At 41.2% G+C, this 24942-nt stretch overlaps 2 protein-coding genes across 2 annotated transcripts in view; both read right to left on the bottom strand.

Annotated features, from left to right (window-relative positions):
* Positions 1-11781, bottom strand: part of LOC134031497 (alpha-N-acetylgalactosaminide alpha-2,6-sialyltransferase 1-like) — a 50510-nt gene extending 38729 nt beyond the window's left edge. Inside the window, exons 1-4 of the mRNA XM_062475142.1 lie at positions 11608-11781; positions 11182-11440; positions 8365-8527; positions 7970-8129 (exon numbers count right to left, since the gene is read on the bottom strand). Coding sequence (XP_062331126.1) covers positions 7970-8129; positions 8365-8527; positions 11182-11440; positions 11608-11714 — 689 coding nt within the window. The 5' untranslated portion in view covers positions 11715-11781. The remainder of the gene's footprint in view (positions 1-7969; positions 8130-8364; positions 8528-11181; positions 11441-11607) is intronic.
* Positions 11782-16960: 5179 nt separating this feature from the next.
* ngfrb (nerve growth factor receptor b) overlaps positions 16961-24942 on the bottom strand; it is a 73655-nt gene continuing 65673 nt past the window's right edge. The window contains exon 6 of the mRNA XM_062475141.1: positions 16961-20522. Coding sequence (XP_062331125.1) covers positions 20179-20522 — 344 coding nt within the window. The 3' untranslated portion in view covers positions 16961-20178. The remainder of the gene's footprint in view (positions 20523-24942) is intronic.

Here is a 24942-nt window from a genome sequence, read left to right as displayed (position 1 = left end):
TCCAGGATCAAAGATTCAAACAAATTATTTATTCTTTTAGGCCTATATTAAATCTTAATTTCAGTAATCTTGTTATATTATCTATAAACGATTAGAGAATTTAGATTGAGTAGCTGTTGATTTGTTTTAGCCTAAACTGGACTGAGAAAGTACAATGTATTTAAATACTATAGCACATTAAGTTAGCCGGTTTAGCTTGTAGAATCAAACAGATAATGAACTAAATTGTTGCTGCATCTATAATGTAGCTTTAAATTGGGCAAGGGTTTTACATTCACCTCGAATTGAATGCGAAACAGTGAAGCTTCTTTTCGAAAAGCTAGTTTATCAATTTCGGAATTGTTTAACAATATTGTGGCAGTACAGGCTGCGTTGTTCGGCTACTTCCAAACAAAAGTCCTTTTGGACTGATCGCAGATAGAGTGGGCAAACTAAAAATAATACACTTTACGTTTAATTATTATTTAGCGATTGTTGTTAAAGTTGTATATTGATGAGGGGTAAATAGGATTACAGTTCAGTATGGTCAACAACGCCGATATTCTGACAACTTCCACTTTTAAGTGCGCGGAATGAAAATCAAATTACAGGTCTTTGTTCACGAAAGGTAACTATTTCCGGTTAAGCAACAATAAAGGTCCTTAAATAAGCAGCTTCTCCTGTCTCAATAATTATTTTACTGTTACTTACTCAATACTGATTCTAGAGGTTGAGTGTTTACATTAATGTTGAATTACATGCAAAACAAAGTGAAGCTTTTTCCGAAAGCTAGGTTAATCAATTTACCAATTGTTTAACAAGGTAGAAGCATATAGCTTAATGTAGAGAACTGCGTAGTCTCCTTCAAAATCAAAGTCCTTTTGGACTGATCAATGTCTGTTATCTACCTCTAACTAGACAATGGCAACTTATCAGTTGCTTGGTTGATTTACTCAACCCAAATGGCCAACACTACTATAATACACCTTTCCGAAGCGTGTATGGTACCAAAATAGTAGTGTCGTGACTCGAAAAAGGTTCTTATGCCTTCATTTAGAAGCGCTGCCTTTGTAGTTTCACAAGATGAAATGAGACGGGTCGCAGTGTCACTGCGCACGCGCGTACCTCCGCTCAAGTCTAGCTTTTCCGAAGCTAGTTAGTTACACACAAACAGCCAATTGTTCACGACAAAGCCAATTCAATGAGTACACAGCACAGTATTCAAACAGTGTTTAAAACCGTAGCTATCTGTGGGAATAGTTAAATACAACGGAGCGTTAATTTAACCAAAAGGGTGGGAGGGTGGGTTTCAGACGGAAAATGTATCTCCGTTATAGATCGCTCATTTCAATCTGTTTCAAAGCCTCTCACGGGGCTCCAATATGTAGCGGGGTTTGCTCGTTTAAGATTAGCAATACTTAATTTATAATAAAGTATGTAGTTCTTGGGGGGGCACCACCTCTTATTGTTAAAGGGATAGAGGAAACCTTATTGAATAATATTTAAATAATAGCCTTCGTAATAATCAGTCTAATCTTAAGTCGTGAATTCTATGAAAGTAGAGCAGATCAGATAACGTGAGTGATACGCGAATATTATACACAATGATTTATTTAGGAGAATGTAATTATAATGAACAAATACCAGTTAAGTTATGGGTTAGTCAGAGTAGTACAGTGGCTGGATGCAAATGAGGGCGAGCAACACAATGGCTGTGTAGAGCGCGTGTAAAGGGGGGAGGGAGAGAGAGGGGTAGAGAGGGACAGGTAGGCCTTTGTGGTAACAATGGACGAGCAAGGGCAACTGACTTAGCAAGGGTTAAGCTAACTCATTTGTAAAATACAATCAAACATAAACAATTTAATCACAACATGCCAATATGTCACAGGTAAGAAATATTGCAAATCGTAGTTACTTTTGTCGGTTTGAAGAAGGGTAGAGTCAATGGTTTCGTTATCGTCCAACGAAAATAGAACAACGGAATCTTTGGCCAAAGTTCCGGGCGCTCAGTGAATTTGCAGGTTGAGAGGAATAGTTTAGAAATGACGCGTTCACTTCAATTTCTACGAACAAGCGAGGGTGATTGTACGTTTGGGGGTTTTATACTCCAAAGAACAAGGGAGGGGTCCCCGTGAAGGTGACCTCTTTCATTGGTCAGTTTCCCCCCACCTGGGCGTCGTCCTGAGATCTGCCTAGGTGTGAAGTAGCTGTACCTTTTGAGTTCCGTTATTTCAACTGTCCATGGAATGCTCAAACTTCAGAATATAACAATACAACATTCGTAAATGGTTTTGTTAGTATGGTACAATCATTTTGATATCAAGATTGGCTGACTTAACTATACTTGAAGGGAAGTTATAATCAAACCTCAATTAAACAACGTTCTAAGTAAATGGGAAAAACACACATTATAACACATCAACTACTGTCATTGAAATAGTGTCCATCAGCCATGTAGTCCTTGAGAATATGTTTGTAAATCCACATAAGAAAGTTCTTCCTTGTAAATCCTTTGTCTGATACTGTGGGCCGTGTGGCCTCTGTATCTGACCCCATGCTGGGTCAGAAGCTTTGAAGCTTCTCCTCTGGGAGAAGGACAAAGGGGGAAGACCCTTTCCTTGTCGGGGGTAGGAGAAGGTGTGATGGTACCGTGCTTTGTCTGTGGACTGTGCTACAATATTTAAATATTCCGCCGCTGAGCTTGCGTCACTTGGCGGGTCCTCGCAAAGTGACATGGCAGATTCTTAGCTGAAAGAAGCTAATTACTACGTAAACATTAGAGGTATAATAATCCAGCTCTTCTTTAACGTAACAGTCATTTAACTCATGGCTACAATAGCAAACCAGCACAACAATGACAATTTCCACTCAACAAAACACTTCATTCTAAGCAGACACATTTAAAAAACGAAATTCATGAAGTCACATTTGTATTTCGAACAAACGGCAAACTTATCAGCAAATTTTAACACTATTTACCGCCTTGCATCATGGGAATTGACCAGCCAATGAACCACGCTATCTTCATTTTTTCACGTCATTTCATTCTTCGGGCAGTTTGACAGTTTAACCTTCAAATGCAACCCTTCTGTCTGTTTCTTTCTCAAGTAGCTTTTTCGTTTTTTCCATTAATACTCCAATTGATAATTATTAGTATGAGAGTATAGGGTTTCAGAATGTTTTGGCAGTAATTAAGGTTGCAGCTTCAGTAACAAAAAAGATTCAGTGTGCAATGCATAATAGACTTTCCTAGACATGAATAATTAGAATGAGATGGATCTAAAAAATGTAACCTGTATTGTACTTTTAAATTATTTTGTCTGTTTTTGCTGTGTAATAATAGAAAACGTACATCCTACTCCAGAAGAAATGTATACCATTTTCTGTTTCTAAGCATATCAAAAGTGAACTATTTTCTAAGTATACTTCTTACAAAAGTGAACTATTTTCAAAGCATACTTAAAAGTATATCAAAAGTGAACGATTTTCTACGTATACTCCTTAAAAGTATATCAAAAGTGAACTATTTTCAAAGCATACATAAAAGTATATCAAAAGTGAACTATTTTCAAAGCATTTCTTAAGTATACTTCTTAAAAGTATATCAAAAGTGAACTATTTTCAAAGCATACATAAAAGTATATCAAAAAAGTGAACTATTTTCTAAGCATTTCTTAAGTATACTTCTTAAAAGTACAGTTAGGTCCATAAATATTTGGACATTGACACAATTTTCATCATTTTGGCTCTGTATACCACCAAAATGGATTTGAAATGAAACAATCAAGATGTGCTTTAAGTGCAGACTTTCAGCTTTAATTTCAGGGTATTTACATCCAAATCAGGTGAACGGTGTAGGAATTACAACACATTTTATATGTGGCCCCCCCTTTTTAAGGGACCAAAAATAATTGGACAAACTAACATAATCATAAATCTAATTGTCACTTTTAATACTTGGTTGCAAATCCTTTGCAGTCAATGACAGCCTGAAGTCTGGAACCCATAGACATCACCAGATGCTGGGTTTCGTCCCTGGTGATGCTCTGCCAGGCCTCTACTGCAACTGTCTTCAGTTTCTGCTTGTTCTTGGGGCATTTTCCCTTCAGGTTTGTCTTTAGCAAGTGAAATGCATGCTCAATTGGATTTAGGTCAGGTGATTGACTTGGCCATTGCAGAACATTCCACTTCTTTGCCTTAAAAAACTCTTTGGTTGCTTTCGCAGTATGCTTCGGGTCATTGTCCATCTGCACTGTGAAGCGCTGTCCTATGAGTTCTGAAGCATTTGGCTGAATCTGAGCAGATAATATTGCCAGAAACACTTCAGAATTCATCCTACTGCTTTTGTCAGCAGTCACATCATCGATAAATACAAGGGAACCAGTTCCATTGGCAGCCATACATGCCCACGCCATAACACTACCTCCACCATGCTTCACTGATGAGGTGGTATGCTTTGGATCATGAGCAGTTCCTTCCCTTCTCCATACTCTTCTCTTCCCATCATTCTGGTACAAGTTGATCTTCGTCTCATCTGTCCATAGGATGTTGTTCCAGAACTGTACAGGGTCTTTTAGATGTTTTTTGGCAAACTCTAATCTGGTCTTCCTGTTTTTGAGACTCACCAATGGTTTACATCTTGTGGTGAACCCTCTGTATTTACTCTGGTGAAGTCTTCTCTTAATTTTTGACTTTGACACAGATACGCCTACCTCCTGGAGAGTGTTCTTGATCTGGCCAACTGTTGTGAAGGGGTTTTTCTTCACCAGGGAAAGAATTCTTCTGTCATCCACCACAGTTGTTTTCCGTGGTCTTCCGGGTCTTTTGGTGTTGCTGAGCTCACCAGTGCGTTCTTTCTTTTTAAGAATGTACCAAACAGTTGATTTGGCCACACCTAATGTTTTTGCTATCTCTCTGATAGGTTTGTTTTGATTTTTCAGCCTAACGATGGCTTGCTTCACTGATGGTGACAGCTCTTTGGACTTCATATTGAGAGTTGACAGAAACAGATTCCAAACACAAATACCATACTTGAAATGAACTCTAGACCTTTTATCTGCTCCTTGTCAATGAAATAACGAACTCCCATGAGGGAATAACATACACCTGGCCATGGAACAGCGGACCCAATTTGTCCAGAAGTGAGGAATACTGGTAAAAATCCAAGTGTTGTATTGTCAACTTTAGCGAATGGATTGTATGTAATCTTGCTAGCTAGTTAGTTAGCTAGCCAGTGACTTGTGACGTTCCTTGTTATTTCCATTCAGTCGAAACATCAGTTCAAGTTCAGCTGTACCGCAATTTGCGTCATTTTCGATGTGTCATGAAATAAAAATGTGAGTAATCGTAACGTAAGTTTTGGTGGAGCGAGCTAGCCAGTTTAATTAGACATGATTTTACTAATCAAATGCAGTCTTGCAGGGCAAAATAGCGTTTGAAAGTTGCAATTTCGTTTTCGTGCAAAATCGTTTTAAATTTTTTGTCCCACTTAGATATTCATCTGGGACAGTCGTTAATTTGCACAAAAAGGACAGTAGTGTACAATGACAATCACAGGGCTCTCAAGTTTTGAAGACAGGCAAGAGTGACATTTCCCCAGCCCCCCCCCCCTCAAATTAATTAATTAATTAATGGCTTTTTACCTGACATCTTTAAAAGGCAGCAATGATTAATGCATCCATGGCCAGGATATAATGATAAAGTATGACATGACTTTAAAAGTGACCTATAACATCGACTATGCAAAACACTTAAATGTATTTAGTGCTAATAAAATTATTAAGCCTATTTGTAAAAATAAAAAGTGATTCTATAAAGTTGAATAATGGATTTGTGTTTTAAAAACCCATCGACACTGTATGACTATGTTTAGCCTGTGTTCTGCTCCTCTCTCCCACCAACCGTCTCTGGAGGAGGGGATCCCTCTCTGAATTGCTCCTCCCAAGGTTTCTTCCATTTTTTTTTTCTCCTGTTGAGAGTTTTTGGGGAGTTTTTCCTTGTCTTCCTTGAGGGTTTAGGTTGGTTGAGGGGCAGTTCTATGGGCATATGTGAAGCCCTCTGTGACATGCTTGCGTGTAAAAAGGGCTATACAAATAAATTTGATTTGATTTGAAAAATATGTTTATAATGTGACAATATGTCAGTCATCGTGTGATAACGAAAATATGACTAGGCCTAGACTCAGGGGCGATTCTAGGATCAGACCTTTAGGGGTGCTCAGCCCCCAATGACAATGTGACATGAATACAGTGCCTTGCAAAAGTGCAAAACCCCCTTGCTAATAACAGGCATGCAAACAGGTCAAGGGTGAAAAAGGTGAGAAGGAACCCCCGACCCTCTAGGGGGGTCCGGGGGCATGGTCCCAATACATTTTAAAGTTAAACGCAAAATTAAGAGGCTAGATCTATGTAGAATCTGTGCTCTTGTAAACAATGTCATGTTATTTTAACCATAAAGAAATTTTTTGTATAGCATTGGTTCCAGAGCCAGTTGTAAAGTTGGGAAGCATGGGTAAAATGCTGTGTTGGCCACGGCCACGAATCACGTAGGTTACCCATTTTGGTTTCAAAAAGGTGAGGAGTTTGCATGCCTGTAAATAAATCCCTAATTTCACTGGATAAAAATTAATACATTTATGTAATATTATGCAAAATATTGAATGAATGAAAAAACTAAGGATGTCCCTTTCTTCACGAACTTTTTAATTATTATTCTTTAAAGAATTCTTTAAATTCTCTAAAAAAGTCTAAAATCGCCACTGCCTAGACTACTTGTTCTGAACAGGTGTTGTCAGTGAACAGGCTGTAAAACTGTTGGTTTAGTTACAGACAAAATAAGTAATTCCAAAATGAAACAAAACAACGGAAACCAAGCCTTTCCCCATAATCTGGTTCTGACATCCAAAATGGACAAAACGATATTACGAGGCTATTTTTCTTTTTTTGCAGTTACCAGCATAAAGGATATGGAATAATCAAACAAACGAGTAAATGGCTCGTAATACCATTTGTGTTGTATGGTTATTCCGTTATTCCAAAACAAAACAACTGAAACCACGCATTTCCCCATCATCTGGTTCTGACATCCGAAATGGACAAATCGATATTACGAGCCTATTTTTCATCTTTTGCAGATATCAGCATAAAGGATATGGAATAATCAAAACATTGATTAATGGCTCGTTATACCATTTGTGTTATATGGTTATTTCATTATTCCCCAAAAAACGAAACAACCAAAAACGTGGAGGGTGTCAGGTGGCTGAGCGGTGAGGGAGTCGGGCTAGTAATCAGGAGGTTGCTAGTTCGATTCCCGGCCGTGCCAAATGACGTTGTGTCCTTGGGCAAGGCACTTCACCCTACTTGCCTCGGGGGGAATGTCCCTGTACTTACTGTAAGTCGCTCTGGATAAGAGCGTATGCTAAATGTAAATGTAAAAACAAGCCGTTATACTTAAATGTGTGTTCGACTTACCCTTACAAAAATGAAATGAAAAATATAGTTTTTCTTTATTTCGAGCCTTGTCTCTAGTTTTCTTTCTTTGTCCGGCTGTCACAGCGGAGCCGTAATATTGTCATACAAACGCTCACAAGTTCTAAACGGGTTTAATGTCATGTTTGATGTGATTTTGTGTCTTATTTTACTTGTCACATGTTAATATTGTTTTCAGTCTTATACGATTTATATTTTACAGGTTTAGCACAGTTTTGTGCAAGCAGTGGACCCAAATGTGTTACTTTATCTTCCAAAGGCGTCACATTTGGTTTGCTGCTTTTTTTTAAACTTCACTTGTCTTTTGTTAATACAAAAATACTATGCCATCGGTTTTATTTGTTAATCATCATCACTAATCCTAACCTAACCCAATTTAAAAAGCAGATTAAGTTGCTGTTTTTGTTTATTTAGACTCCTTTAAACTCCTTTTTTTATAAAAATGTATATCAAACATTTATTGACGTCAATGCTTAAAGGAAATCTTAAATCTCACTTACCGAAACACATAGTCATGTGCATCTATCTCCTTCCCCATGCCAGAGCCATTGAGAATGCCACCATTGGCCACCACAGCACAGCGCACACATCGTGTGGGATCCCCCTGAGCCATAAACGGGATGCTGTCCTCAGGGATTCTGTCCACGGCTGCCTTCACCTCTACACACACACACACACACACACACCTCATCCAGACATGTAATTGTACAACCTTGTTCATGACCACATATTGTAATGGAGCAATAGGCATAATGTCCTTAAGGTATGATATAAGTCAAGAGTGTAAAACTAGTTTACTCCATTCCCAAGGAAAAATTACACTGTAAAATCCTTTCTAAAATGTGCATTTTAAAATTCAGAACAGACACAGTCCCATTTTGACAAATACACAGACCAGAATAGTTGTACTCCATGAAGCCAAATGGGTTGTTAAAATGTGCCAGTCTGTTCCATTCACTAACATTGAGGTGATCTTTGTGCATAAACAGCTGCACATTAGGAATAAAGGCATGTTTGAAGCCAGAGTCCTCAGTGTGTTGCAGAGACCGGGGACACGTCTAGTAGTAAAGAAAGACAAAGAGACGGAGGAAGATAATTGACTCAGACAACACATGAATCAATCCATAACGGTAATTGTGAAGGAATGATAACATACTGCTGATCAATGCTGCTATACCAATCACTACCTCGTATGTATATGTATACACACATGTCATGTAATGCTTAAAGGAGACATGACATCCTGTTTTTGGATGCTTTTATATAGGCCTTAGTGGTCCCCTAATACTGTATCAGAAGTCCCTTTACCGAAATTCAGCCTTGGTAAAGAATTACAGCCACTACTAGCAGTCCCACAAGGAGCTTTCCTCAGAACGCGCTGTTTTGGTGTCTGTAGCTTTAAATGCTAATGAGAAGCGGAGGGGCGGCACCATGCGCTAACAGTGCGTTCACACTGCAGCGGAGCGGGCGGCGCGTGGCGTCGGCTTCCAATTCATTTTCAATGAAACCAGGCGTTGACGCTCGCGTAGGGCATTGTGGGAAGGCGAGCGGAGCGGAGCGTTGCAAGTTGGATTTTCTCAACTTTATGTAAATGAGGAGCGTGAAAACGCTAGCGTTGGCCAATCGGATTGTTTTCTTGTTTCTTGTAACGTAGCAACCTTTGGTCATGATAAACATTTCTAGGTTTCACAATTTCAAGATGGAGGAGAAACTTTTCGTATGTGTCTGCACACCCAGTTCTGTTCAGAACAAAGTTACTAATGTGACGAGCATGAATTTAAAGATTACATTAAACTAATAATGCATGGTGCATGGTTGCCGATGTCGTCATTGTTCCTAGTGTGTTTTTATAGCCTACTTTTAAATTCAGTCTCGTCACATTACGTGACTGTTCTGTGCCACTGCTAGCTCGCTAGCCCAGCCTACAAACGACTGGTTGAGTGACCGGTGGCGTAACATGTATTCTACTGTAATCTTGCACTAGTAAAATCTTGCACTTACATAAATGTTGTGTAAAAGTGGTATTTTGATCGATATTGTGAGTACATGAACCCAAATCTGCACGCTTGGCCATGACTACAACAGTGACCTTAGAGAACTACAACTCTGTATTAACTTGTCTAACACGCCCCCGAGCGTGGTGTACTGTGGGAAGGCAAGCGATGCAGAGCGTTAAAAAACGCTGCAGTGTGAACGCACTGTAATGTTTACAATGGATGTATCGCAATGGCTGTATCCCCGTTGCTGTAGGATGCCTCGAATTTGCCCATTCTCATCTGATAACCCTGGTTTGCAGAGGTACACACTCAGTCATTTCAATGAGGGGAAAGGCGGATATCGCGCGCGCCATAACACCAACAGCAGAACGGTTATCCAAATAACAAAGAAGTGTACAACACTCATGCTACTGCATGTGTATTCACACACATACTTGATGCTATCTACCTTTCCATTAGCGACAGTAACTCAGCTGTTAGCTGCAGAGCTAATGTTACATCCACATTCTAAGGGTAGCAAGCTAGGTAACCATATACAGTAAAGCTACAAAATGATATAGCGTTAGTTAACTTACTTGTCCGAGGTTAGTAGCTGGACGAAGGAGAGTTAGTACTGATCCAGAATTTAATTTTATCAAGGCCAGTTTTGTATTAGCTCAAGTTGAGGAAACAGTCGTGACTGAAGTGTTTGGCACAGACATACAAAACAAATGCGCCGACAACAGAAGTTGTGTAGGCGCATTTCCAGAGAAAATTAAATTAAGATACTGGGTCTTCAGAGGCTCGGATGAAGGAACTGTAAAAAGATTTTTGTTTTCCTTTGTACATCCAAACTGAGCAAATGTAATGCTTCGTTCGTTTGCAAGCCATGATGTCTCTCGAGGATAAAAACATTTGCACGGACGTAGCTCAGTTTCTTATGGGCAGGCCAGAATCTCTGGGCGGGCAAAGCAGAGAGAGGGGAGGTAACCTTCCTCCTTGTGACGTAACAAAGAGGAGATTTTCAAACAGAGCAATTGAGCTTTCATTTTCTGAAAGGCGGAGAAGAACACCCAGGGCTTGGTTTACACCGATCGAAAATTCTAGCCACTGGGGGACCAAAGGCAGGCTAGGGGAACTCATATTAATGTTAAATAACCTCCTAAAGTGAAGTTTTCATGTCATGTCACCTTTAATACTAATATACATAGATATATATAAACACTAGATGTCTTACGGCGGAGTCTAGAACGTCCGCACGTGGCGGCCATCTTGCGACAGTCAACTCGCTCACCCATAACATTGTGTTGAATCTACATGTACTTTTTAAATGACCATAACTTGTGGCCGCCACGTGCGGACGTTCGACTCCGTTGTCCGGCAACGCGGACGAGACATCTAGTGTTTATATATATCTATGCTAATATATACATATATCCAATGATTCTAAGTAAGTGGAATGCTGAGGTCAAGCAGGCCAGCATGGGAATCGAGTCTGTGGCACTCAGGGTCTGGTGTGAGCACAGTGGGCTATTCAGCTCTGGGGAGCAGTGTCAAAATTAACACAATTAATTCTCCTGTCACTTCTTCACCACCGTCACCTCTGATAATAGTATCACACACCCATCTATGCTTGATACTAATATGCTCTGCCTAAGGCAATGCACATTATAGAGTTTAGCACCCAAAAAAATATGTGTTATATGCATACATGAATTACTTATATATTGAATTACCGTCTGTCTTGTTTGAATATCCTGGATGTAAATTTCCTCAAAATCCCAAACAGGCACTTTACTAAAGTCCTTTTTGAAAAGAATAGGCATGAGGGTCTCCTTGTGTGCAGATGCAGTTGGCTTGCTTGGTCTCCTGGTTTGCCTCCCAGATGTCAGAGTGTTCCCAGTTTGGATAGTTGGGTTTGTCTTTATATAATTTGAGGTGTCACTGGTTGATGCAATCTCTGGAATGGTTGTACTTTCTATTGGAGGGGAATGGCTGGCACACGAGTCAAGTTGTTACAAACTTTCAAAAAGTCAGAGATGACCACACAAACATTTATCTCTTGAGGCCAATTAGGGTCAGCATTTCATGCAGGAAATAAGATATGCAAGATATTACATGTCACAAAGTTGTGGGGAAAATGTTATCTTTTGACAACTTACCGCACACGGCTGTATCTGGATATATGTCCTAAAAACCAGTAGAAGATGGAACATGCCACCAACCCTCTAACCAGTAGATACATTATCCTGTAGTGTTGAAATGTCATTATGGAAAATATTTTCTAAAGTTACACTTGGACTATTTGACCATGCAGCACTTGTAAAGGTGTGACATGTGTGTGTGAAAGGTGTGTGTGCAGGGCCGGTTGCCCTTCCCAGGATTCTCCTATCTCACCGGGCAGTGGACACACCCATAACTCCTCCTTCAGGGTAAACTTCAGAAACGGATGCAGTAGTTTGCCTTGTGGGTGTACTTTGTCATATATTGACTAGCCCATTCCTACCAAATAATAATATTAGGACAATAATTGTAACACCAGTATTAGTGTTATCAATATGATTATATTTTCATATAGGTCAAAGAAAGAAATTAGTCTTTGGCTGATACAGACAGGACGGCACTACAGTGACGAGGTAAACGCAACACACAGCAACTTGTAATTGAAGAAAAAGGAAATATAATAGCAGCAAATGTGTTTGGGTGAAAGTGTTAGGCAATCTGTAAGCTGCTATAATCATATGGCCTGGGGGTAGAACCAGTTTTTGTGTCTACTAGCACAGGGATTTTCAAATCAAATAGTATTAATATAGCCTGCCATCTATAACCAGCCTAAACCCTTAGCAAGACCATGAGAATGTCCCAGAGAAAAAAATAAAGAAATCTTGGGAAGAGCAATCCAGTGAGGGATCCCCTCGTCCCCTTTCCATATGACCAAATGCATAAAAAAATTGTGAATATGGTTTATACCTCTTTGGAACCATTTTTGAAAGAATAATGATTTGTTGTGTAAGACTGGGTGTCACCTTGACCCCCCCCCCCCCCTCTCATATGCTAAAATATGGAGTTGCATTGCTAGCCATATATTGATGAGTAAGGATCAAGATGTGGTCTGATTGGTTGTTCTTGTGTTTAAAGTAGTGCCGTCAGTTAAACGCGTTATTAGGTATGTTCGACATCGACTGCGGCTGCATGAAACGACCGGCGAGAGATGCCGCTTGCAGTCGGGGAGGGGTTAAAAACGCCTCCTTAAAGTCGGACATTCCTGCTTCTTGTGGTTTGGTGCGTTGACGTCAGTCATGGCCGATCAAGCGCTGTTTTCTTACTTTACTTTATTTAGAATTAAACGTAGTCTTTCCGTTAGTGAAGAGGCGGACTAAAACCCTTTCTTCAACAAATTTTTTATTCAATTAAACTGTTTGGTCCAGATTTGAGCATCGGCGAAACTGAAGGTGTCAGAATAAATACAAAACACGCGTCAAAGTTGTCGTGTGTGATTCTGGCCAATTATCAAATAGCTGTGTCGTCATTAGAACCCATGCATTTGCTCTTGAGGAAATGCGCTCGGCTACACAGCCGGCAGTTCTCGAATTGATCTCACGGTACTTTGATGGCTACGTCAGAGTGACCTAGCCTTGGCGCCGTCTCAAGTCGGACAAAAAGTCTAACCAGAATTCTGTGTTTCAAGTCAGCCGCTTGTAGCCGGCTGCGGCGCTGCATGAAGTCAGTCCATGTCGAACGTAATTACCTATTAATGGCGTTAACGCAATCCCATTTTAACAGCGTCAATTTTTCTATCGTGAGATTAACGTTCTTTTTGGCCTAGCAAACTTTGTAGTTTTTTTCACATGCTGTTGCAACAACTACTGACGTTAGAAAAACTACAACACCACACCGGATCTAGCTAGACCGGAAACAAAACAACAGGCAAGCCGCACACACTTGTTTGGGCTTGCGAGCCGGCTAAAGAGTAGTAGGCTACGTTACGTTTTGAGTGGATGGCGAGCGCGAGACGCCGAAATGGATGCCAATAAGATTCTGAATGGAAAGTTTACTTTAAAAAATTTGCCAAATGGTTTCATTGACAAGACCAAAGTGATCTGTGTGTTTTGTCGTTGTGAACTGAGCTATCATCGCAGCAGGTCCAGTCTTAAATACCACTTGATGGCCAAGCACACAGCTGATGCTAATTCTCCGCCCCCTCGTCAAAGCCAGGTGATTGCATTGTTGTTTTCAATTTAAAAAAAACAAGCAATCAGATCCACTTTTCCATTTTGATAAGAGCATTAAAATGAGAAAAAATAATGTGACAAAAAGAAATCAAGGGACATTTAGAATAGATAAAAGTGAACTATGACATTAATGCAATTAAATATTTTAATCGTTTGACAGCACTAGTTTAAAGGGAATTATGAAGCATTGTTCTGTGGATTCTTCATCTCCTGAGCTCTGTCCTACTCCTTCTCCTTCCTCACCTCTTGCGTCTTCGCTGATTTACAATAATCATGGTAGAGTAGGTAGGAGGTAACCTACATTTTGTAACATATTTCCCTTTTAATTGATTTAATTAAATGTAATTAATTTTAATTTAAAATTCTTTTCACCTCTGTAGTGCTGTGGCAAAACCAGCGAAGGAGTGAATTCGCTCTGGAATAAAAACCTCTGACGTGGCTTTGAATGGCTGAGTCGTCAGAGAGGTTGGGCGTGATACAGTAGCCCAGATAGTTGGCGGACGAAACATACTTTAAAGTGGAACTGTACAGCATTAGAGGTGGAGGCGGGTTGTTCATACAGAAGCGGCGACATGGGAGAGCACATGGTTTTCTTTTCATTAAACAGGATGTCGATATCTGCTCCTGAGAGCTCGCATACATGGAGTAACTTCTGCAGGGCTTTAGCGGACGGACAAATAAGGCAGATGTCGTCCGCGTACATAAGGTGGTTAACCATGGTGGGACCCACACAACCAACAACCAACCCCGTCCTTGACAACTCTACACTCAAATAAGAAACATACATTAAACAAAATCGGTGAGAGTAGGCTGCCTTGCGGCAGTCCATTACAGGCGGAAAAGTTATCAGAGAGGGTTTGACCCCAGCGTACAGAGAAAGAGAGCGTATTGTACCAGACAACAAGAAATCTAACTAGGTACATAGGTACACCTCGATCAATAAGTTTTTTAAACAACGTCCAGTGATTTACACGGTCAAATGCCTTCCAGGCGTCTAAAAAGCATGCAAACACAGAAGACCCCCTTTGACGATAGTACTGTATAATCTCCTTGAGAGCAAAGATACTGGCCAAACTGGTTACAGGGGGAGAGTAAAAATTCTTCGAGGCGTTTCAGTAACACAGACTCGATAAGTTTAGAAACGGGGCTTGCGATGGCAATGGGACGGTAATTGTCCTTATTAGTAGCATTGCAGCTGGGCTTCTTCAGAATAGGAACGAGTAAAACTTTGAGGAGGTTAGGTGGTACATAGCCGTGTCTAAACATAGCAGTGATTAACATCGAGAGCAGTAAGGGCAGCCGGTTCCCGGCATGTCTAAGATGCTTAGCTGAGATGCCATGTACATCACAAGCCTTCCCATTGGGCAGCTTATTAATGGCCTCGCACACCTCCCCAACTGTTACCGTGGTAACATCGCTAACACCGGATTCCATTGAGTGCGTAACAGTTGGCTTGTGGTGGGTGGACTTAACAGAATTAAACAGGGAGCTGTAGTGGGTTTTCCACATGTTGGCAATTTCTATAGCTCCCGTGTGGCCATCAACTTTATGGGGAATGTCCCGTCAGGACAGGTGTTAAAATCACCCAAGATGCATATATTAGAAATACCTAGATTATTTGAAAGTACCTCGATCTTTTTCCATAAATAGCTCAACATGATTTACACAATCAGTGGGCATATAAACACACACAAGAAGCATTTGTCTGTCTCCAAACTTAACACTGGCAGCTAAAAGTCTATCATTATCGAAACTCTCAATACTGACCTCCAGACCGATATTCTGTCTCCAGAGGACAGGTACGCCGCCATATGGGCGACCGTGGAGAAAACCCTCTTCCGTGTTAACGGGAGAGGTACCGTAAGCTAAGAAGTCAACATCAAGTTCAGATAAAAAATGCAGGTCATGCGGAAGGAGCCAATGCTCCTGCAATAGGACAATGTCAGACGATTTAAAGAGGTCTTTCACAGTCTGGACAGAGTTCTTGATTGAACGGCAATTGTATGTCACAATGTTCAGTGAACTTAACTGTCCTTGGTGGTTATCCATCATGAATCAAGAGGGGCCTTTCTTGGGTAGAACTTTCTCACCAGGATACCACTGGGCCAGAAGTCCGGCGACAAAATCTTTTCAGAGTCTGCCTTTTCAATCACCAGCTTAAAAGACGCGTAGGAGTCAAAGCGAGTCTTCAGTTTCTCACAGCCTACAAGCTGTTGGATGCCCTACCAACGATGGCCTTGCCGCGACGACAACGACGGACTTGCGTGAAGCCGCTGTCCTCAGTAACACTGGGCCTAGCGGACGAGGAGGCCGACGTTGTTGTTCCTCTCGGAACTACAGCTAGTTGACACTGTGGTCAACACTGAGCCCGATGTTAACCTTCGAGGCCTCTCATATCGTAGCCAGCTCCTGCCTGACCATCTTCAGCTCCTGCAGACAGAGATGCATCGATGTTAGTCAAATCCACAGCCGGCAGACGAAGCGTTACTGAGGCGAACATTGGCACTTCTTCCGGCGGGGTAGAGTGCAGGACTTTAAGGATATCCAACATGTTAGACGTACTCTTGTTGGCACCCTGTCGTTTCTTGTATCTATCCGAAGGATTGCAAAGGTCGTACAGCAATTTCTTGCTGGTCTCAATGTCATCCTCAGTGTATGTCTCACAGCAGACTTTCACGATGAGGTCATTAGGCACGGCGTCCATTTTGTTGACGACGTAGCACAGCAGGTCGTTCACAACAACACTAGGACGGTCACAAGTAGTGTTACTAGCACTGCAGTTAGTATCATAGTCACTGCAGCTGGTTGATCTGCTGTTTGTGATAGTGGAAAGGGACATAGCGGCATTTCTCGCAATTTAACGCTAGCTTGGTTTCCAACCGAGAGTCAATTCTGTGTGGTACAGTCTAGCCGTTTCTCGTAATTTTTTGTAATTATATTGGTATTAGCATTATTTGGTTAATGTTAAAACACTGTTCAGTTTCCCCTCTTCCTTTAAACTTAAAGGAATAGTTTTGGTTGTTTGGCAAATATTAACCTGCTACAGTTGTTTGTTGCTTATTCAATCGGGTTATTTCAAGGGCCTGTTGTCAAAACCCGATCAAGAAAAACACGACATGGAAAATATTACATTTTGATTAATGGCAACTAAAATTTCAACATGCTACAAAGAAAATTCCCTGATATTCTTTGACTGTAGATTCTTTGCATATACATTACTCCAGAAATTCCATGACTCATGAGAACCCTGTGGTTGTGTTGCAAAGAACCCCAGAGTGCACTGTGAATTTAAGGGCTTTATTTGTTGTTTGTACAGCTTGTCTAATAAGACATTTTTGAACTCCACTTTTGTATAATACAGCATACATGTTAGTAAATATATAACACTACGTATAACATTCAACAGTTATTTTGTACATTTTCCCCGATGGTTAAAGAGATACTATGAAGTAAAACACAACAACTTGTGATGCTTCTCCACATTTCCTCTTGTCCCTGTCTTGCATGGATAATCCCTTCGCTATTAAGATAATGTTTTCCCTCTGAGCTATAATATACTTGCTTTGAAGTGCAACATGACATGTAAGTTAGCAATCAATTGATTATGCAAAATAATTATTTAACTTTACTCTGCAACAAAGGGAATTTTGTTTGAACAGATGAGCCTGTTTTCAGCTCCTTTCCTTGTCATAGTTTCCAAATGTAAAACTACAGTAATTGTTATGGCTCTATTACAAGGGGAAAAGCTTGGTTTGGCTTTATAGGGGGGTCGGTGCCTTCACCGATTACATAATTGTAGAAACTACTTTAAGGAATAAAGTAGGGTTCGCAAACGGCCCCTCTGATTGGACAGAAATATCTGGTCTGACACAAATTTCATGAACCACCTAGACTTCAAAATAACCAAATTCATTAGGATGAATTGCAAAACTATTAATATTAGAAATTTAACATGCATTCCTGACACAATACAATTATTTGTTACCTGAAACAGAACAGGCACCTGTGATGCAAAATACAGTATATACAGCTTTAAAACGTTTAAGTGCTAGAACTTGCCCGATTAGAAAAAAAGGGGGAAACTATTATTATTACAAATATACAAAAGCAAAATTATGATTAGCCTTCATTTATAGTTAATTTTTGTACAACAGGTAGTTCCAATCTCAATATCTGACCGGTGGAAAATATTCATGTTTGATTAACAGACAGACATTTGGTTGTCTGAGCTTGGGTGGTTTCTTGAGTAGTTTTAACACCACGGGTTAAACCACAGCACAGTTACATTACAATTATTACTGTGCCACACATTCACTAGCTTTGGTTACTTAGGCTCATTTTGTGTTGCTATGAAAATAGCATTGCTAGCTAGTTTGCACCAGACGAAACAACCATTACAATGCTAGCCCAATTGCAGTTTCTCATTTCAAAGATAGAAAAGAATCCATAACACATTTTAATTAAAAATGATTTAAATACAATTTAGTTAAGCACATTTTAAATAGTAATTGAAAGAAGGACTATGGGCCTTAGTCCATAATCTTACCATAATCTTTAACGATTCATTGAGTCAGTTATATAAAAAAAATATGATGCCTTGCATATGCAGTATATTAGCGTAGATTATTTACGTGACTTCCTGTCATTTATGGTTTTACATTTACATTTAGTCATTTAGCAGACGCTCTTATTCAGAGCGACTTACAGTAAGTACAGGGACATTCCCCCGAGGCAAGTAGGGTGAAGTGCCTTGCCCAAGGACACAACGTCAGCTGGCATGACCGGGAATCGAACTGGCAACCTTCGGATTACTAGCCTGATTCCCTCACCGCTCAGCCACCTGACTCCAGCGTTTTAGTTTGCAAAGCATGGAATTTACGGGTATTTGTTTCCAACAGTCTAATAAGTAGCCCTTAATTCAAAAGGCAACAAGGAACTAAGATACTTTTAACATATTCTCTAACCTGCTTCCATTCCTATGATTATGTATGAAGGATTGGCAGTTGCAAGATCACAACCTGAGTAAGGTTTTAAACACCTGGGATAACTGTACCAAACCAAAATTCCCCTCATCCAAATTACCATGTGCAATACTAGTGACTAGAAGCAGTGCACAATTCTATACATTTCAGTTAAAAAGAAACCACCCCAAAACCCTGAGGAATAAAACTAAAATTGAAACATTTCTGGAGTTTTATGCCATATTCATAGAAATGGCGTTGTGTTTAACTGTATGTTGGGTCTGTGCAGTGTTTGTATGTTTTTGCGTTGAATATGTTGTGTATATTCAACATAACATCGACATAAAACTACACACTCTCCTATAACTCTGGCAGTGAGCATATCATCTTTAAATTGTGAAACCGAGCCCTCACTTATGTGTGTTCTCATTGTGTATGACCTGTGTGTACATGTACAGTACGTGTTTGTGTTTGTAAATGTGTATTGTTTCCATGTGTATTTCCTCAGTGACTCAATCTGGAGTCATACTGCATAGTGAGTTACAGCACAGACCACCGTGTTGCGACTGTCGATCCATTAGAATCTTATTCTAAGTATTTTTAAAGGTTAGGAGGTTAGGTCTTCAGACTAATTCCAAGTACAGAAAGTCAGATGGACAGTCTATTCAAATATACTGAGGTGAAATACTAAACATATGGATTAAATTGATGCAAAATACTAATTGTTAGCAATAATAAAAAAAGAGGGTTAATGTATGGTCGTTGATTTCATGTTGATTAGTGGGTCATTATCTACTTTGTAGCCAGTTGGCAAGTTTTTTCTGTACATTGCTAATACTAGCGAAGCTCCTCTATGCTACAATATGTAAGTATGTTTGCAATGTCATGAAGATTTCACTGCACATACAGATTTTAAGAGTTATGTAACACTATGCTAAGTGAGAGAGTAAGAAGAAAGTGTACTAAGATGAAAACAAGGCTTCACAAGGTGCAAGGTGGTGGGTGGGGTTTGTGTGCATAGTGCCTTTTACCAAAGGGCTTTAGGTTCAATCACAGCAAATACACCTATTCTTGTTGTTAGTGACTGTTATTCCCAGACTGATCCTATGATCTCCTTACATGTTTCATCGAAATGTGTCAGTCAGTTGTCGTGTGTCCTTCCTCCATGACCTCTTGTAGTTGGCAGTGCTGATAGAACCCCCCAACATATTACAATGCAAGCTTGACCTTACCTCAATGTTAAGACACTGATGAAAAAACTGAAAGATAGGAAATACAATTTGTGGTACAGATGTGTCTTGTTGATCCTTCAGTTAATGGATTGCTGCAAAAAGCTAGAGGTTTCAGTGATTTGAGAACTTGATAATAAATACATTATTTACAAATTCAGTTGCAATCGCACAGGGAATCTGATGCAATGTTTCATGTTGCATTCAGGAAAAAATACCTTAAATGTTGGCATGGCTATAATCTTTCAGTGAGATTATCTCAACATTGGTGTTACAGGTGAAACTGTGGGTGTACTGTGGGAGTGGCCCTGTCACACTGCCGATGTGGCAGTAGGCTTGGTGCCACTGGGGCTGAGGATCAAGCTGTGAGTAATGTCATCCCGGTTGATCTTGTGAAGAGCTGTGCAGAGTTTGTCCATGCTGGCACAATCCTGGCTTGCCCAATCAGAAAGCAGTGCACGGACAGGATTTTCCTCCTGGAGAAAGTCAGCGATGCGTTCTTTCTTGTAACCCAGAAGACCTGCTAGATTGCACCAATCACTATCCTCTGAGTGATCCAACCCCACCCCTTCAGAGTCCTTGTACAAGAGCTTCTCCATCTCCTCTTGTGTGTGGAGGGGAAGGAGCAGGCAAGGTTCTTCATCTACAGAGACCACTGCAGGGAAAGAAACACACTGGATTAGTACAAACCAGTAAAGACAGCCCAACGGTTAAAATAAAATGCTTAACTTTGTTTTTGTATGCGGTAAAGTTGTCGCATTACGACGGTGGGTCACAATGACTGATGGGTCAGAATGACCCAAAGATAACACAAGGGTTAATAACATTTTTGGTTTCGACATGGGAACCTTCAATTGTGAACTGAGCTCGGGTAGCTACAAAAGCCTGCAAAAGCCTTTTTGGGACTATTTCGTTGTTTATGATCATTGACCAATGCACTTTTAGTAAAGCTCTCTCTTGGAAGTCGCCTTGGATAAAAGCGTCTGCTAAATTAATAAATGTAAAGACTCCAGAGTCCCTTAGTCACTTAGTACACTTTAAAGTACACTTATAGTGTATTTCAAGGTTTACTTTTGAATACTGTAAAGTAGCCTGTGTAGTGCACTTTCAGTTCATCAAGTATACTTCCTAAAGTACTTCAAAGTATACTTTGGAATACTCTAAAGTAGCCTGTGTAGTGCACTTTCAGTTCATCAAGTATACTTCCTAAAGTACTTAAAAGTATACCTTGGAATACTCTAAAGCAGGGGTGGCGAACCTGTGGCTCTTTGCCTGCTCCTGTGAGGCTCTTACTGAGCGGCTGGGGGAATAAAAGAAATACAAAAAATATATACTTGTATATATATACATATATGGACCCTTTCGTATTTCATATTGCGTATCACATCATTGTTTAAGACTTGAACAAACCACACAGAGCTGTCAGGAGGGTGCCAGGCCATGTGCAAACTTAACATGCGAGGCACTGATTATTGACATACACGTGATGCACGCGCAAGAATCACTTTCAACCCGCACGGAGACTGTCCATAATTTCCGACAGCCATTATCCTGCGCGCGCGCGGAGCCACATCATTTCTGCAAGACGTGCTGACAAATTTATCCAGCGATCCTCGAATCGACTTGTGAAATTCTTGCTTCTTTTTAGTTTTATTCCTTTTCTCAGCACCCGACTCATGTTTGCAAAATCGGTCTTGCTCTCTGCTCTCTTGTAGGTGACGTTTCTTTCTCCCGGCCGTCTCCTTCCTCCTCGCACTCTCACAGGGCGTGCACTAACGCCCTGTGGTGTAACGTAAATGATGAACAAAAAAATATGAGATTTCTTGACAATTTCATTTTAGATCGAGTCATCGAGTCAAGATATTGAAAATAGAACATATTTTTGTGATTGCAAACCAGGCAGGCGTGAGGCCCCCAGTGGCGCAAGGCCCTGTGCGGTCGTATAAAAACGGTTATGCTTTGTATTATGACTGTCATTAGATCTGTAAGCCGCTGTTGTAGTGCGGGCGTGCATGTGTGGCTCTTTGCTATGGTGAGTTTTGGGGGCTTTATGCTGGACTGGTTAGCCACCCCTGCTCTAAAGTAGCCTGTGTAGTGCACTTTCAGTTCATCAAGTATACTTCCCAAAGTACTTAAAAGTATACCTCGGAATACTGTAAAGTAACCTGTGTATTGCACTTTCAGTTCATGAAGTATACTTCCTAAAGAGCCTCAAAGTATACTTTGCAATACTTTTAAGTGCACTATCAATTAATGTAAGTACGTCAAGAAGTAAACTTAATAAATTTTATTTTTCTATTAATTACTAATATATTATAATGTTTAGGAACCCCTCAAACGCCTCAGATTATAAGTCACTTAGCGAGAACGGGGGCCCTTGCAAAGTTACACTGCAGTTTCTTAGCGGAAAGAAGGAAAGCAATATTACAGTTACTGGAGGAAATCAAAGATTACATCGAATCTCCGACTCAGCGTTCACATTCCATTCCAGCAGTTGTTAAACTCCTTGCTACATTACAAATATCATTTCAAACAGTCATCACTGTTTTGACTTTGGTGGCTGATCCATGATAGAAAGAGAGAAGGAGGCCCATTCAATTGCACGTTTAAATGCTCGCAATGTACGGTATAGTGGGAAGAGAAAGGTGCCGATTACCCGATGACCTGCAGGTTTCGTAAATACGACGTAAACTGAAGTATCAGAGCGTGCGCTTTCTGCGTGTTGGCCATGGCGCTAATAACGTTATGTTTGCAAATGTACGTACATGAGGCCCAGAGTGTGTGTGTTTAGAATCAGAATCAGAATGGGTTTTTATTCGCCATGAAAGTTTGCACAGACAAGGAATTTACTTTGGCCGGAAGGTACCGACCGAGGCAGCCATTATCGGCACCCTCTTGAAACATTTCTGCAGAAACATGAGGAGAGGAGAGAAAAAGTCAACCCCCAGACTATGCTCCTAGAGGAGTACAGTGTTGGAACAGGAGAAAACACCTCAGCACATAGGCACATTGTACAACATTACAGAACTCATGGCATGGGGGTGGACGCCAGCGCAAACAAGCAGCATCTGGACCTGCGGCCGTAGAAGGCGCTGTTCACAGACCCGCCTGCCACACTGGGGGAACGAAGCAGGCGAAGGTGTTGGATGGGGGTGGGGGGGTGATGGCATATCTGTAGTAGGTGAAAGTTAGTGTATGAGTAGGCCTGGGCTGACGCCTTCGCCTAGGCCACAATCAGTCAGATTCACAGTTCGCAGATTGTATTGCCATGGAGACATCCTTGGTCGTGACCCAGACAGAGACTGCAATCCACAGGTGTCTGTGGGAGGGGGGAAGGGAAGAGACTACAAGAGAGTCTCACTGCAGCGCTCTCCAGGGGAGTTGTTGTTCCAGCAACGGCCTTGGCCAAGGCCTGTGCTGGTTACGGGGCCGAAAGCAGATAAGATTGGGGTTGTGGTTTGGTCGAGTAGCCGCATTCAATTTCCACGTCTACACATTATGGTCTCCAAGTCGGTCCACTTTCCATTGCAGAGCCACTAACTTCTCCATGATGTTATCCATATTGCATTGTAAAGTCACAGTCTGAGCGCCAACAGCTCTGCCCATCGCATCAATCATGTCGGGCAGCCTTAGGGGGCTTTTGACAGCTGTAGCCGTTTAATCAATTTTCCGATATACCAGGGCAGCGCCCAATCCAATCAGCAGAAAGCCTGTAATCATGGTTCCGAATAGGAAGATGTCTTCAACGTCCTCCACGGAAAGCACCGCTAGACACACAACACGCCAATTCTCCCACGCGTCCATCGAGTAGCCAGCTGCGAACGTCCCGTCAGGACAGTTAGGTTCCCCCGAACCCAAGCTTCTCTTCGATGGTGTCAATTGCGTTGAGAGACCAGTTAATCAATTCCATGCTTGTTGCTTCGGAGAGTGATGCGGAGAGAGTGTCTCGAGTATACAAGACAAGACGATAGAAGCCAAGCAGGGAAGGTCAGGGGAGGGGAGGGAGAGAAAAATGCGACCGCCTTCGTCGAGAGAGAAAGTAAGAGGTGAATGTAAATACGACGTAAACTTTAATTATGTGAATGGGATTTTAGGGCAGCGAGTTTCCAACTATTATCTCAAGAACCGGGCACTTTGCAAAGTTCATATATTGTCCTTTGAGCGCATTGTGTCTTGCTGAGTGTACATCGTGATTGTCATCTTAACTGTAAGGAATCAGACTTTGTTTCATTTATTGTGTTTAGCTAAAACGTAGTCTCATGGGCAGAGCTTAAGGGGATAACAGCTAAATTAGGTCAATAGTAGCTAGCTAGTGAGCCAGTTTCGGGGTATTTGCAGTAGCGAGACCCGGCTTTGTTGACTTAATTAGGGTCGTTGTCAAAGCATTCTTAGTTGTCCTCTATCGCCCACCAGGACCGCTAGCCGACTTTGTGGAAGAGCTGGACATGCTCCTCAGCGTCCTCCCACCTCCTCCCACCTCCCAACATCCACCTCGAAGGAACTCAGGCCGTCGACTTCATCTCTCTCCTGACTGCCTTTGACCTGACGCTGCTGAACACACCGGCGACCCACAAGGCAGGCAAACAGCTCGACCTCATCCTGACACGTGACTGTATCACTGACTTAACCTCTGTAACCCCACTACACATCTCTGATCACTTCTTTATCCAGTTGTCTGTCTCTCTCCCCCCAACTCCTCCTGTCGCCCCACCCCTCGTAACTTTCCGGCGCAACCTCCGCTCCCTATCCCCCTCCCATTTCTCCTCAATTGTAACATCCTCCCTCCCATTGACAAGTTCACATCCCACCCCACTGACACTGCCACCAACACCCTGTTATCCATATTAACTGCATCACTTGACACTCTCTATCCCCTATCAACCAGGCCTGCACAATCTTCTCCCTCCTGCCCGTGTCTTACGGATGTTATTCGTGAAGAACGGTCCACCCTTCAGGCAGTTGAGAGGAGATGACGCAAGTCCAAAGACAGACTGGACCTTGATAAGTATCCATCCCTCCTTAAATCCTCCTCTTCTCACATAACTGGTGCTAAAACTTCCTGAACAAAATTAACT

This window comes from Osmerus eperlanus, chromosome 12 (assembly GCF_963692335.1).
Source record: "Osmerus eperlanus chromosome 12, fOsmEpe2.1, whole genome shotgun sequence".
NCBI lineage: Eukaryota > Metazoa > Chordata > Actinopteri > Osmeriformes > Osmeridae > Osmerus > Osmerus eperlanus.
This window is presented reverse-complemented; position numbering and strand designations above follow the sequence as displayed.